The sequence below is a fragment of the Macrobrachium rosenbergii genome, chromosome 16, assembly GCF_040412425.1.
Source record: "Macrobrachium rosenbergii isolate ZJJX-2024 chromosome 16, ASM4041242v1, whole genome shotgun sequence".
Classification (NCBI taxonomy): Eukaryota; Metazoa; Arthropoda; class Malacostraca; order Decapoda; family Palaemonidae; genus Macrobrachium; species Macrobrachium rosenbergii.
The window spans coordinates 48197960-48210266 of record NC_089756.1 but is presented as its reverse complement, the minus strand read 5'-3'; the positions used below and the strand labels follow the sequence as shown (position 1 = coordinate 48210266).

Below are 12307 nucleotides of genomic sequence, written 5' to 3'. Positions count from 1 at the left end.
TGTCCGAAATTAGGAACAAAGTTGCTAAGTCCTGAGACTTCTGGTCCCATCTCTCCTTTAGGTAGAACTGAAGCGGTCTCAGATGAAGTTTTCCCAAGGAGACGAACTGTTCCAGCGAGGAAATGGTCCCCAGCAGACTCATCCACTCCCTCGCCGAACAATGTTCTCTCCTTAGAAAGACTGTCACCTTTTCTATGCAGCGATCTATTCTCTCCTGGGATGGAAAGGCTAGAAAATCCCGAGAATCCATCAGAATCCCCAGGTAAACAATGCTCTGCTGAGGAACAACCTGGGATTTCTGTAGATTTACTAATAGTCCAAGGGACTGTGTCAGATTTAGGTGATCGAAAAAGTACTCCAGACAACTTTCCTTTGATTGAGCTCGGATCAGCCAATCGTCGAGATACATTGATATCCTCACTCCTCTAAGTGAAGCCAGCGTGCCACATTCCTTAAGATGCCCGTGAACACTTGTGGGGCCTGTCGAAAGTCCAAAGCACAGGGACCTGAATTGAAAAACTTTTCCCGAATCACGAACCTCAGGAATTTTCTTGAGGAGGGATGAATGGGAATGTGGAAGTAAGCATCCTGCAGGTCCAGGGAGACCATCCAATCCCCTGGACGAAGAGCTGCAAGAACCGAAGAGGTAGTTTCCATCTTGAACTTCTTCTTGATCACAAAGAAATTCAGGGCGCTCACATCCAGAACCGGTCTCCAACCCCGAGGATTTCGGAACCAGAAAAAGACGATTGTAAAACCCTGGGGAATGGAGGTCTTGAACTGGTTCTATTGCTTCCTTTTCTAGCATCTGTTCCACTGCTAGAAGAAGAGCCTGGTTCTTGACGGGATCCTTGTAGCTGGCGGATAACTCCCTGGGAGTTGATGTTAAGGGAGGACTTTCCCTGAAGGGGATAAGGTAGCCTCTTCTTAGAATGGAGAGGGACCAGTCGTCCGCCCCTCTCTGTGCCCAGACTTCGGCGAATTGTAACAGTCTGGCACCCACTGTCGTCTGGAGTACTTGTTCTCACTTGGTCCTCCTGATCGGAGTCCTGGAAGACCTTCCTCTTCTCTCAGGTCTTTTGCTTCTGAAGGAGGATCTGGAAGGACCACCTCGAAAGGGCTCCTGAAAGGAGCCTTCTCCTTCTTGGCGAAAGGGACAGCAGGTCTGATCCTCTTCGATGACTGGGCCAAAAGATCCTGTGTCGCCTTTTCTGATAATGAGCGAAAATCTCCTTCACCAAATTTTGAGGAAAAGGTGGGGAGAAAGAGGAGCAAACAGAAGAGAGGATCTCTGAAGAGGAGACACAGACTTGGAGAGGAAAGAGCTGAATACTGACCTCTTCTTGAGTATACCAGCTCCGAATAAGGCAGCGACTTCCATGGAACCGTCCCTCACAGCTTTGTCCAAACAAGACAAAACACTCACAAAGTCATCCATACACAGGAATTCAGGTCCCGAGTCCTGTTGGCTAAAGCTCCAAGAGACCAATCCATAAAGTTGAATACCTCCACAACTCTAAAAAGACCCTTGAGGAGATGGTCCATTTCGCTCATTCCCCAAGTCGCCTTCGCTGAAGAAAGAGAAAGTCTCCTGGAGGAGTCTACCAGATTAGAAAAATCTGAGCCAGCTGATGGGGAGCCCCAACCCCATAGGCTCCTTTGGTCTCATACCATATTCCTGACTTTCCCAAAAGTTTCAAAGGGGGAAAGAGAAACCGTCTTGCTTGCATCCTTCTTAGATTGCATCCATTCTCCGACTCCTTTAAAGGCTTTCTTCATCGAAATCGTAGGGGCGCATCTTGACAAACGAAGAGGATCTTGCTGACTTGGTGCTGTCCCACAAAGATCCCGGAGAAGGAGGGGCAGCATGACAAAGAGAATCTCCAAACTCCTGAATCAGAACCAAGCCAAACGTTTGTAATCTGAAACTCCAGCGTCCTTAGGAGATTCCTCCTCTGATACTTCCTCCAAAGCAGCAGGCGGAGAGGAAGGCTTAAAAGAAGAAGAGCGCCTATCAGGAGAAGCGAGCCTGGATGGAGAAGCACTCCTGTCCAACAAAGAGCGCCTACCAGGAGAATGGCGCCTGACACCGGACTGGCGCCTGACAGGAGAGGGGTCCTGTCCACTGATGAGAGCCTTCCAGGAGAGGAGGCCCCAAGCGGGGCGCTTGGCAGGAGAGCGGTGTCTGCTGGAAGGAGGAGCTTGGAAGACGACGGCGCGCCTGTCCAAAGGAGAAGTACTGCGAGGCGAAGTGCGCCTGGAAGGAGAGGCGCTTCCCTCCGATGACGAGCGCCTGGAAGAAAGTGCGCCTGCTGGAGACGGGCGCCTGCTCGCCTGGAGCGTCTACGAGAGACGAAGAAAACTTGCTAGTAGAAGGAAGCTTGGCAGGAGAAGAGCGACGAGCTGAAGAAGAGAGCTTCCTGGAACTCTTAATAGGAAGAAAGTCATCCTTCCTACGAGACGAGGTATCCTTTGCAAGAGATCCAACAAGTGCGATAACTGCTCCTGGAGGCCGATCAAAATCTTCTTCGTGGAATCCTTAACTCCTGTTGGAGAGGAGGAGGGGATCTACGAGCTCTCTTCCTGACTATAGGAGAATCCTCCGGGAAGCGCTCAGGGCTCGAGTCCAAAGGTCTACTCTAGGAGCCTTCCAGGATCTCTTCAGAGGGCGCGACTCCTCAGCCGAACTCCAACCGCGCCTCGGAGAAGACGCGTCAGACGACGAAGAGAAACACTTCTTCAGGATGCCTTTTCTATGGCGATCCAAGGCAGCCTGGGACGCAACTACAGGATCTGCCGAAGGGACGCCTGATCGTTGGGGATGCTCTACATCCTCCCTGCGGCTTTCGACATTCCTCCTCCACTGGTCCTGGGAGTTTGGAAGAGGTCTAGGCCTAGGAGCAATGCGGGAGCCGATCAGACGCCCCTCCACTGCACTGGGGACACTGCACATATCACTGTCACTCTTACCTTCCTTCATCGCACGCAGTTGCGATTTCATCCGAAGAAGTTCCACTTTCATCGCAGCCATTTCAGAGGACGAATCCACAGGTTCGATGAAGGGAGAAGGGGCTGAAACCAAAGGATTAGGAGAGTCTACTGTGTTAATCTCTAAATCTACCTCAGCAGAGCGAGACCTACTCGAGCTTCTGGAGGAAGCCTTCCTAACTCTATCCTTTTCAAGCTTCTTCAAATAAGAAGTCAAAACCTTCCATTCTTGATCAGAAAATTTCTCACACTCCTTGCACCTATTGTCCGAAGAACAATCATTCCCCTACACCTCATACATACAGTGTGAGGGTCTACAAGCTTTCGGCAACCTCACCTTACACTCTTGCCTAGCACACACACGAAACACAGGCAAACATTAACATCAGACATCTTAATGAACAATCCAAAAAGCAAATCAAAAACAGTCCACAATAGCGTATGCCAAACCAAAGATCCAATACAAACAGATCCTCAATAATCCTCAGCAAGCGAAAAATGAAAATCAAAGCAGGAGGAACCAACAACAGATGTTGCGGAACCAGCGACAGAGAAAATCTGATTAGAAACGGGAATGGTTCCTATTCCCGCCACCCAGCGGCGGTTATGGTAGATCACCTGACCTACCTGTGCGTGTGCGCGAGTTTTGAAATTCTGTCGGGAACGTCGGAGACTATAGCTAAGTATATATCTGACGGGTAAGTTGCATGTACAAAAACTCTATTCTTGAAGCAAAGGCTTCAGAACCTGCATAAAACCAACATCATATGAGGCAGCTCTACGTGACCTCATAAAGGGAGGGAGACAAGTAGGAGTATTCTTAAAAGAGACCTTTGCACTAGAACATGAAAAATTTCTTCAAAGCACACCTTAACTGTGACAAAGTTCCATAAGACAGCAATACCAAGTCTCTACAGTCTCAAAATCCTCAACCAGATGAAGGTAGGAGGAGGACACCTGTCTACCAGCTGCCTGAAAACCTAAGACAACTTCTCCACCTCAAACTCCTCAAGAGACGACAAAGGAACTGGGGCAGCAGAAGCCGAGTCTACAAGCAAAGCAAAAAATGAGGTGGAAGGGGAGGTGGCACATTGGATACACACTTGTTGCAAAACATTTTGGATGCCAAGAGGCAATGACATCTCAGTGATAGGTAGGGTGGTAGACAGCTGGGAAAATAGCTTGAAGGTGACTAGGAAGGAAGGGGGAGAAGTTAGTCAGTGGGGCCCAATATGAATGACTCACCAGCCACCACCTTACAAGATGCCATATCACCTACCAATGACCTTTGACTTTAAAGAAAAAATTCCAGTAAAACATTTAGCCTAGTTTATATGGAAGCACCTTCTGAGACGGCAGCATGTGCTACAAGAGGCATGTTTGGGGTGGTGGAAGAGGGAGGGCCACTAATATCAGTAGATGCAGACAGTCAGAGGGAAGATGAAAATTATAAGGAGAAAGAGGAAATGAACAGGAAGGAAATCAAGTAGGAAAAGAACAAAGTGGTCCAGGCTGCAAGGCCAGACAAAAAGAATAAGTTGAACAATGGACTGAATAACATTGCCTTTAGTAGCAGAAATCACAGCAGATGCAACATTAACCTTGTAGTTATGGTTATCACATACATTATTAGATTTTAACTCTAAACCTACATCACTACCATTTATAACTTGATGATGTTGAGGGTGATAACTGGTGTGTTGACTTAAATTTACTGAACTCATCATTTGGTGATCAAAGATGTAATTGGTTGACTACAATGAATGGGAGAAAGATGTCAGAGAGCTAAGAACAACCTTGCCCTGAGATACAACCCAGACCCCTGACAGCGAAGGCTTCCTTCTGGTGCAGGGCAGTCCTGAGCTATGGCTGCTAACAGGCAAGGCCACCAATACCTTTCTTCTATAGGAAGAACACAAAAAGAGAGCACACCATGGGGGGAATTGGCTTCTTTACCCAACAAAATCTTGATTGCAAAATCTGACACATATCTTGTTCTAACTTATCCAGTCGCTCTTCCTGAACCAAAGGTGAAGCAGAAGACGGAGCCACAGTGGGGGTAACAGGATGCAGAACTGATGGAGAAGGGAGAGGTGGGTTGGGAGAGAAAGAAGGAATAGATGAGAAAGCCACAAGGGAAGTAACTAGTTTATATCCTCCCCTAATCAGCTGCTTCCTAAACTTAACCATTTCCCTTTTCTTCCTATAACTAAGGAATTTCTCCATCACTACATTAGGCCCTTTCCTACATTCCTCACCCCTACAATTGTTTTCACAAAAGTCTTTGTGGCAGAGCCTAAAATGTTTACTGCTTTTAGATGAAGATGTTCCTATGCAAAAAAGCAAAAACGGTCACAATACCCTGAAAAAGCACAACAGCCAAAATCCTGAATGCCTCAAAACACCAACTGCTATGATAGCAAGAAGAATTCTGCCAAGATCTAAAACATTTGAGACCCACCTGGTGGAGAACAGGCAAACTAGTCAGTCCATCTGAGCCAGCCAAGCGTTCTTATTCTTTTTTGAATGCCGATGACACCTGACTGGTGCAAAGATGTAAGCTATCTTTACAGTAGGTAAGATTATCCCCACTTAATTGAAATAAAGTAAAAAGAGTTCAGTACAGCTCAAGTCTCAATGAAACAATAAATCTAAAGTAAAATGAGACAAAGTAAAAAGATTTTAGTACAGCTAAAAAAAATTAAACAATAATTCTAAATGAAAAATAATCAGAAAACTACAAGAACAGATCTAAGTGCCATAGTACAGTACATGAAAGACCACAAATTAATATAACCCAGACATATGCTAAGTACAGTGTTCAAGTGTTAGCAACAATGTATACACATTGCACAGGACTAGAAGACAACCATTTCTAGAAGCCAAAGTGTTCTGGAATAAGTGAACTAGACTAATTTTTTACGAAGAAATCATCATTTACAAAATAAACATGCACATCTAACCTAAAATCAGTTTCAGATTCAGAAGCTTGTGCTTACCCTTCTGATGATAATGCCCAAGAGCTGAGAAAAGAAAGAAAAGTTCAATCTTAAGTCCAATGTACTGGCTGTTACCGTGTAATATTATGGTAACTGCAAACAAATAATTTATAAATACATTAGCCTACTAGGGAAACACTCATAAAATTAGAATAAAGGCTAATGGGTCCACTATATCACAACTTAATAAAAACTAAACATCCTTCCTACTGACACACACTTGGAACTAGACAATCTAACTCAAACCTGCAAATCTGATACAGTATTCACATAACATGAAGCAGAACTTAAACTCAATTTATCTGAGATCAGACGCTGCTATGACAAAAGTATTAATGGTTCCTGAGTTGACAGTAACCACAAGCTGACGGAGAAGACCTACTCTGTAACAAGGCTTACTTTAACCCAAATTAGCCTACTCTGTCTGCTGAGCTTTGGCAATATGGAGGATATAAATTTCCAAACCTATATCAATCTAGCCTATATGTATGCACTTATGAGGACCATTAACAACATCTGTATATTCAGTATTAAGCTGTACATTCTTCACTAGTCAAGTTATCAGTCTAATATCACACCATCTTACTTATTTATACTGGATTTCCTAACAGCATGGCACGATACTGTTAAATTAGCATTCACTTGAAGCAATGATTACAATTCCATAGCGAATACCCGAAGACTAAATTCATGTATAAGTAACAGTTCAACTTAACAGACTTCTGTAATTATCAGCCACATGATTACCATTATTTTACTTGGTAACCATTCTAAGTGTCACATTGTTAAATAAATCTATTAAACTGAATGCTGAGTGTAAAATACAAGCCAGTTTAGGTTAGGAACATGTGGAACAGGGGTTAACTACAAGATAACTAGAAAATATTCAAGCGCATGCTATAATACAAGGTTTTTGTTACTTAATGGACTTTGTTACTTATCATAAAGCCAGACCCTCAATGTCTGGTTAAGTTGAGGTGTTATTGTAGCAAAAAAGGTTTACTATGAGAATGGAAACCATTCATCTACAACTATTTAGTCAAATAAAAAAAGGTACTATATAGTAGACTCCATTATGTCCTACTCATACCTACAAAGATGACTTTCCATATATCTACCCTGTAAATCTTTGTAACTTAATAACAACATGTATAAAAAAGAAAACTAAGTACGGAATAAACTTTGGTCATTAAACCACAGCATCCTTCGGTAAACACAGTCAGGGCCTGTTCAAACCTTTGCTGCAAACATAAAAGGTCACATTACAAAGCATGACTGTGGCCAGTTCAAACCTATGCTGCATACATAAAAGATCACATTACAAAGCATATCTATTAATTAAAAGAATAATCACCTTATAGCATAAACAGAAAGGCATGAAACATTATTGTTCAAGAAGAGTTAAAATATTAAAAATAAAAATTAAATTCTGAAGAATCAGAAGCATTTGAGATAGAATAACTGCATTTTTTTTTTTAAAACATCAGGAAAAATATGCTAGTTCTGTTCCTAGGATAAATTCTAAGGGATGGTCTAACAGAGGTTTCAAATGAGAGAGGTAAGCAGAATAAAAAAATCTTAAACTTCTTCTCTAGTTGTGTACTGATTCATCCCTATTCACTGTTATTTATTGGAAATCATTGATGTGTGTATGTGTAATTGTTTATTGCGAGGATTCATATGTTTTTCCAAACTTTAAATGCTACTTAAATGTAAAGGCTGGGGGCAGGGAGATACTATATCGACTAAATACTGTATACCGTATAGCATAATTGCAGCCCAACCAATGGGAAGTGATATAAAAAGGTAACTGATATGTCACAAGTAGAATAAATGTGTGGCATTCAGCTTTTCAAACCAAGGTATGGTGCTATACCTAGCCTAAAGAAGCTGTTTAATGCTGTAAAATAAAATTTACCATGCTAATGAGTGGTGAAACCCTTGCTTTCAGTTCATACTAATGAGTAAACTATTAAATATATAATCATATTCACCTATTACAATAATGCACAAAGTTAATCCAGGGCCTAACCTTTCATAGTTAATAACAATGAGGAGTGTTTGAATAATTCACGATATCATAATACTATATCACTAACATTTTATGATCCTTGATTGCATAATAAACAGAATGTAGCTGAGGTAAAACATATTTTAATAAAATAAATATTGTTTCAATACAAAATAACAATACCCGTACATAAACTTTTACTTTTATGAGTCATAAGACAAGAAAATATTGCCCTATATTTTTTGTTTACTTGGTTAACTCTGTACATTTTATGTTACTCAAGGTAAGACAATGCATTACAGCCTGTTTAATTTAAGAAGGCCATTTAAATCACATTTCATGATCAACCTCAGCCTTAACTTGATATAAAAACTACCAAGTTAGCCTATTCTGTATCAAGTACAAAGGCTTATTAAATCCATTCTTCATAAATATGCAAGCCTATGTCCACTGTTAAAAGGAAGCAACAAATAAGAACTTATACTAAGTCTTGATAGCAGAAAGCTTAATTATTATGCCAAAAAAGATGAGAAATAAACTCAATATCATTTATGCAAACATATATAAAAATTAAACAGCTTAATTTGGCTAATCTTTGCTTGCTTATTTTCATATTACATATAGGTTACAATATTTGTTTATAAGTCTAATGAAAGATAGTCTGTCTTGCTAGACTAGCCTAGACTAAGCATATCCATTTTTTAAGAAAATAAGAACACTACAAGCGCTAACTAACAGTATAAGTATACAAAATATATGTCTGGATGATTCAGTTACCAGCAGGTTAGACTACTTCAGGTAATACAATGGTACTTTAATTCCTTGCCCACACCAAATTCAATTTCATAAGTGGTTGAATGATGGTCATTTTGGCAATTTTTCCATTGGGAATATAAGATGCAAAAGATTAATATGTTATGTATTTATCATTAATGAGGTGAAGGTCTGCATAATTTTCTATGCTTGTGTTACTGTTTTATAGGTATTCCCTTCTGTAATATCTCTTGGACACTATATAAACAAAACTGGAAGGTGATAAGTGCAGTACTTGAATGCAGGTGCTTATGGAAGGTTGTTTGTTATTTTGTTAAGTAATAATTATTTGTTTCCAATCTGTTAAAACTTCATAAGTTCTTACAATAAAGTAACCTGACTTTCTCAGACTTCACCCATTTTCACGTTTCTTAATTCTAACAATTGCTGCCTTATGTGACTGTTCTGTGGTCCAGGACTGGGAATTGATTTCCATATTTTTCATGAAGAACAAAAAGTCATCATTATTCTTCCAGGCCCATGGGGTCACTGCTTCCAACATACAACGGCCTGCCAAATTTCATGCTTTTAAATCCCAATTCAATCAGCGAGCTTATTACCATCCAGTTAAGGTTCCTAATTAGGGAGAAGGGGTAGAACGCAGTGAGGGGCCACAACTTAATTGGAGGGTCTAGAGGGTCCAAAGCCCCCTGGCCAGGTTAGGGCACAGTGTCCAAGGTTAGGTTAGGTTAAGTTAAGTTTTGTTAGGTCACATTCCCTCTGAAATGCACACTACAGAAATGCCAACTAAGAATATAGCAGCAGCCCTGACCCCTCACTCCACATTTGCTCTAGGAAATGTCAAGCCTGTGGTTTTTCCATGAATGCTTTCAAGGTCTGGATGCATTCCTGCAACTGTCCTTGCTATAATCTATAAATTTGTTGACTATTATACCTGACACACATGAACTATGTAGGCCTGTTTCTTTGGCAGATTATGCTGGAAGTTACCTGGAGACAAGCTTCAGTTTCTCACAGGGATTCCCTCAAACTAATTGTTGGATACACATGGGAGGAAGTGGAATATACAAAAATACTGGTTTGTCCTAGCAATACCATATATGGGTTATTCTACCGAAGAGCTGCACATGGAGATACTGTTTGTTAAAGGAATTTTTTGACTGAAAAATATAGAAAGGTGTGTAAACGATGCAGTACAGGTAAGATAACTTAAGAAATTTTACAAAATAATGTGAGAAGTTTACCGTGTTTTATTTAAGTTTGCATGTTAATCCCCAAGGGCTGGTAGTAAACATAGTGTTCTGTGGAGTCTTTAACCACAAAACCATTGATGAAAGACAATAAATTTCTCAAGGTATCTCATCAGTTCTGTGTCATATTCACCCTTATCCATATTTTTCAGTCAAAACATTTCATTAATGAACATTACATTCCTTAGAATTACCAATGATTCAAAATGCATAAAGCACAAGACAATCAGTCAAAAGGCACATGGTTCATATAACTGGCTAGGAATTAAAGCATCACATAAGTACCCTTTAACCTGATATTTAACCTATTCAAGGTCAGGCAAGCACTGGAAGACTCTCCTTGTAATGAAGGTTAACATAGCCTAGGAGAAACCCAAGCCAACAGCTATCTAGGTTAGCCTACTGTGATAAACAGAAACAATAACTTCACTTAAAATACAACTACGTCTGTGACACGTAATGCAACTGGAAAATTGTAAAGGCCATCTGGCACCTACCTGCTCTGAATAATAACGACGACAGTCAACAAAAGACAGGAGACTTTAAGGGCAACCATTATCCTCGGGCCAAGATAAGCTGAGAGTTTGTCTAGTTTACTTTGCAAGGTGTCAGTTGGTGGATCAGCTGATTGAGCAGAAGGACCAGATGATGATACACCATTAACGTGAGAAGGCGAATCAGAGGAGTCTGTCCCACCTCCCTCCTCAGCCTCCCCCGCTCCCTTGCAGTCACTCAAGTCAGCTTCCTCTTCTTTTCGCAATATCCTGTCTTCCTCTTCCCTTTCAGGCACTACCGAGGATGGCTCTGTGTCATTTCTTTCGGTACCTCCCTCTTCCTCTACTCCAGGCATCCCCGTACCATTGCTTAACACCTGCACAATTTCCGTGGTTTATCATATAGTAAATAACCAATAAGGATTATACACTCCAACACATAAACAGAGAGAAACGTCACAGGAAAACAAAAGAGCATCGTAACTATCACACCAAACGCATTCGATCTTTCTTGTAATCTGTGCTCACCTTAACAACGGTAGTGCTGTAAGTACACGTCCTTCAGAGTCAGGGCAATGTCTTTCCATATGGTTGTGGGTTAAAAAGGACTATTACCAAGTGGTCTTGCTATTGCACCTGTCAAAAATTTCCCACTGCGTTTACTGAGTTCAAGGTGCAAGTTTTCCGCTATGGCACCCCTCTTCATTATATATATATATATATATATATATATATATATATATATATATATATATATATATATATATATATATATATATATATTGTATATATATATATATATATATATATACATATATATATATATATTGTATATATACTGTGTGTATATATATATATATATATATATATATATATATATATATATATATATATATATATATATATATATATATATATATACACATATATATATACACGTTTTTAAACGAGTATTGGCATGGAAGCAAAACTCAGGAATATATATATATATATATATATATATATATATATATATATATATATATATATATATATATATATATATATATATATATTAAATAACAAGGCCTCATTTAAACTGGATGGTATCCAGTGGAGATAGCTTTCTAGGACTAACAGTCCTTATCGTCTGTACGGATATCAGACGTTGAGCACTGTTAGTCCTAGAAAGTTTGTAATTTTTCCTGAATAACAGACGGTGAGGACTGTTAGTCCTAGAAAGTTTGTGACTTTTCCTGAATGAATGAATGATTTTAAGTTATCAGGCGTCGTGACTTCTATGGTCATTGACGCCGCAACTTTTCCTGAATATCTCCGCTAGATGCCATCCTGTTTAAATGAAGCCCAGTTATTAATTGTATTAATTCACAGAACAACTGTAAGTGATAAAGTTCATATATATATATATATATATATATATATATATATATATATATATATATATATATATATATATAATTGGGTTTGCTTACCTGGCAAATATTCATATTTACTTGCATGCAAAAAATGCAGCATTAACGCTTAATATATACAATATGGCACTTCCCCTACACTGAATCATGGATAAACTCGGAATAGTAAAACTTATACGAGTACAACATTAGCTGGTTCATACCCCGATCTTGGATCTTGTACGATTCAGGCACTTCTAGAATATTAAGGCGCCTCCTTTCCAAAACCTGATATACCCATCCATGGAAACTTGTCTCGACCTTCCTCTTCTTCTCCTAACACTTCTGAATTATACACTTTTCGCCAACCTATTTCCGGCCATTCTTTCCACACGATCGA

At 40.0% G+C, this 12307-nt stretch overlaps 1 protein-coding gene across 9 annotated transcripts in view; it reads right to left on the bottom strand.

Annotated features, from left to right (window-relative positions):
* Window positions 1-12307, bottom strand: part of LOC136847414 (thioredoxin domain-containing protein 11) — a 225315-nt gene that overhangs the window by 67931 nt on the left and 145077 nt on the right. For 5 of the 9 annotated variants that reach the window (XM_067119076.1, XM_067119077.1, XM_067119081.1 and 2 more), the window contains 2 exons: window positions 10520-10893; window positions 5988-6011 (listed from right to left, as the gene is read on the bottom strand). In XM_067119076.1, the coding sequence (XP_066975177.1) occupies window positions 5988-6011; window positions 10520-10893 (398 nt within the window). The remainder of the gene's footprint in view (window positions 1-5987; window positions 6012-10519; window positions 10894-12307) is intronic. The other 4 variants (XM_067119083.1, XM_067119079.1, XM_067119078.1 and 1 more) reach the window with 1 other exon arrangement.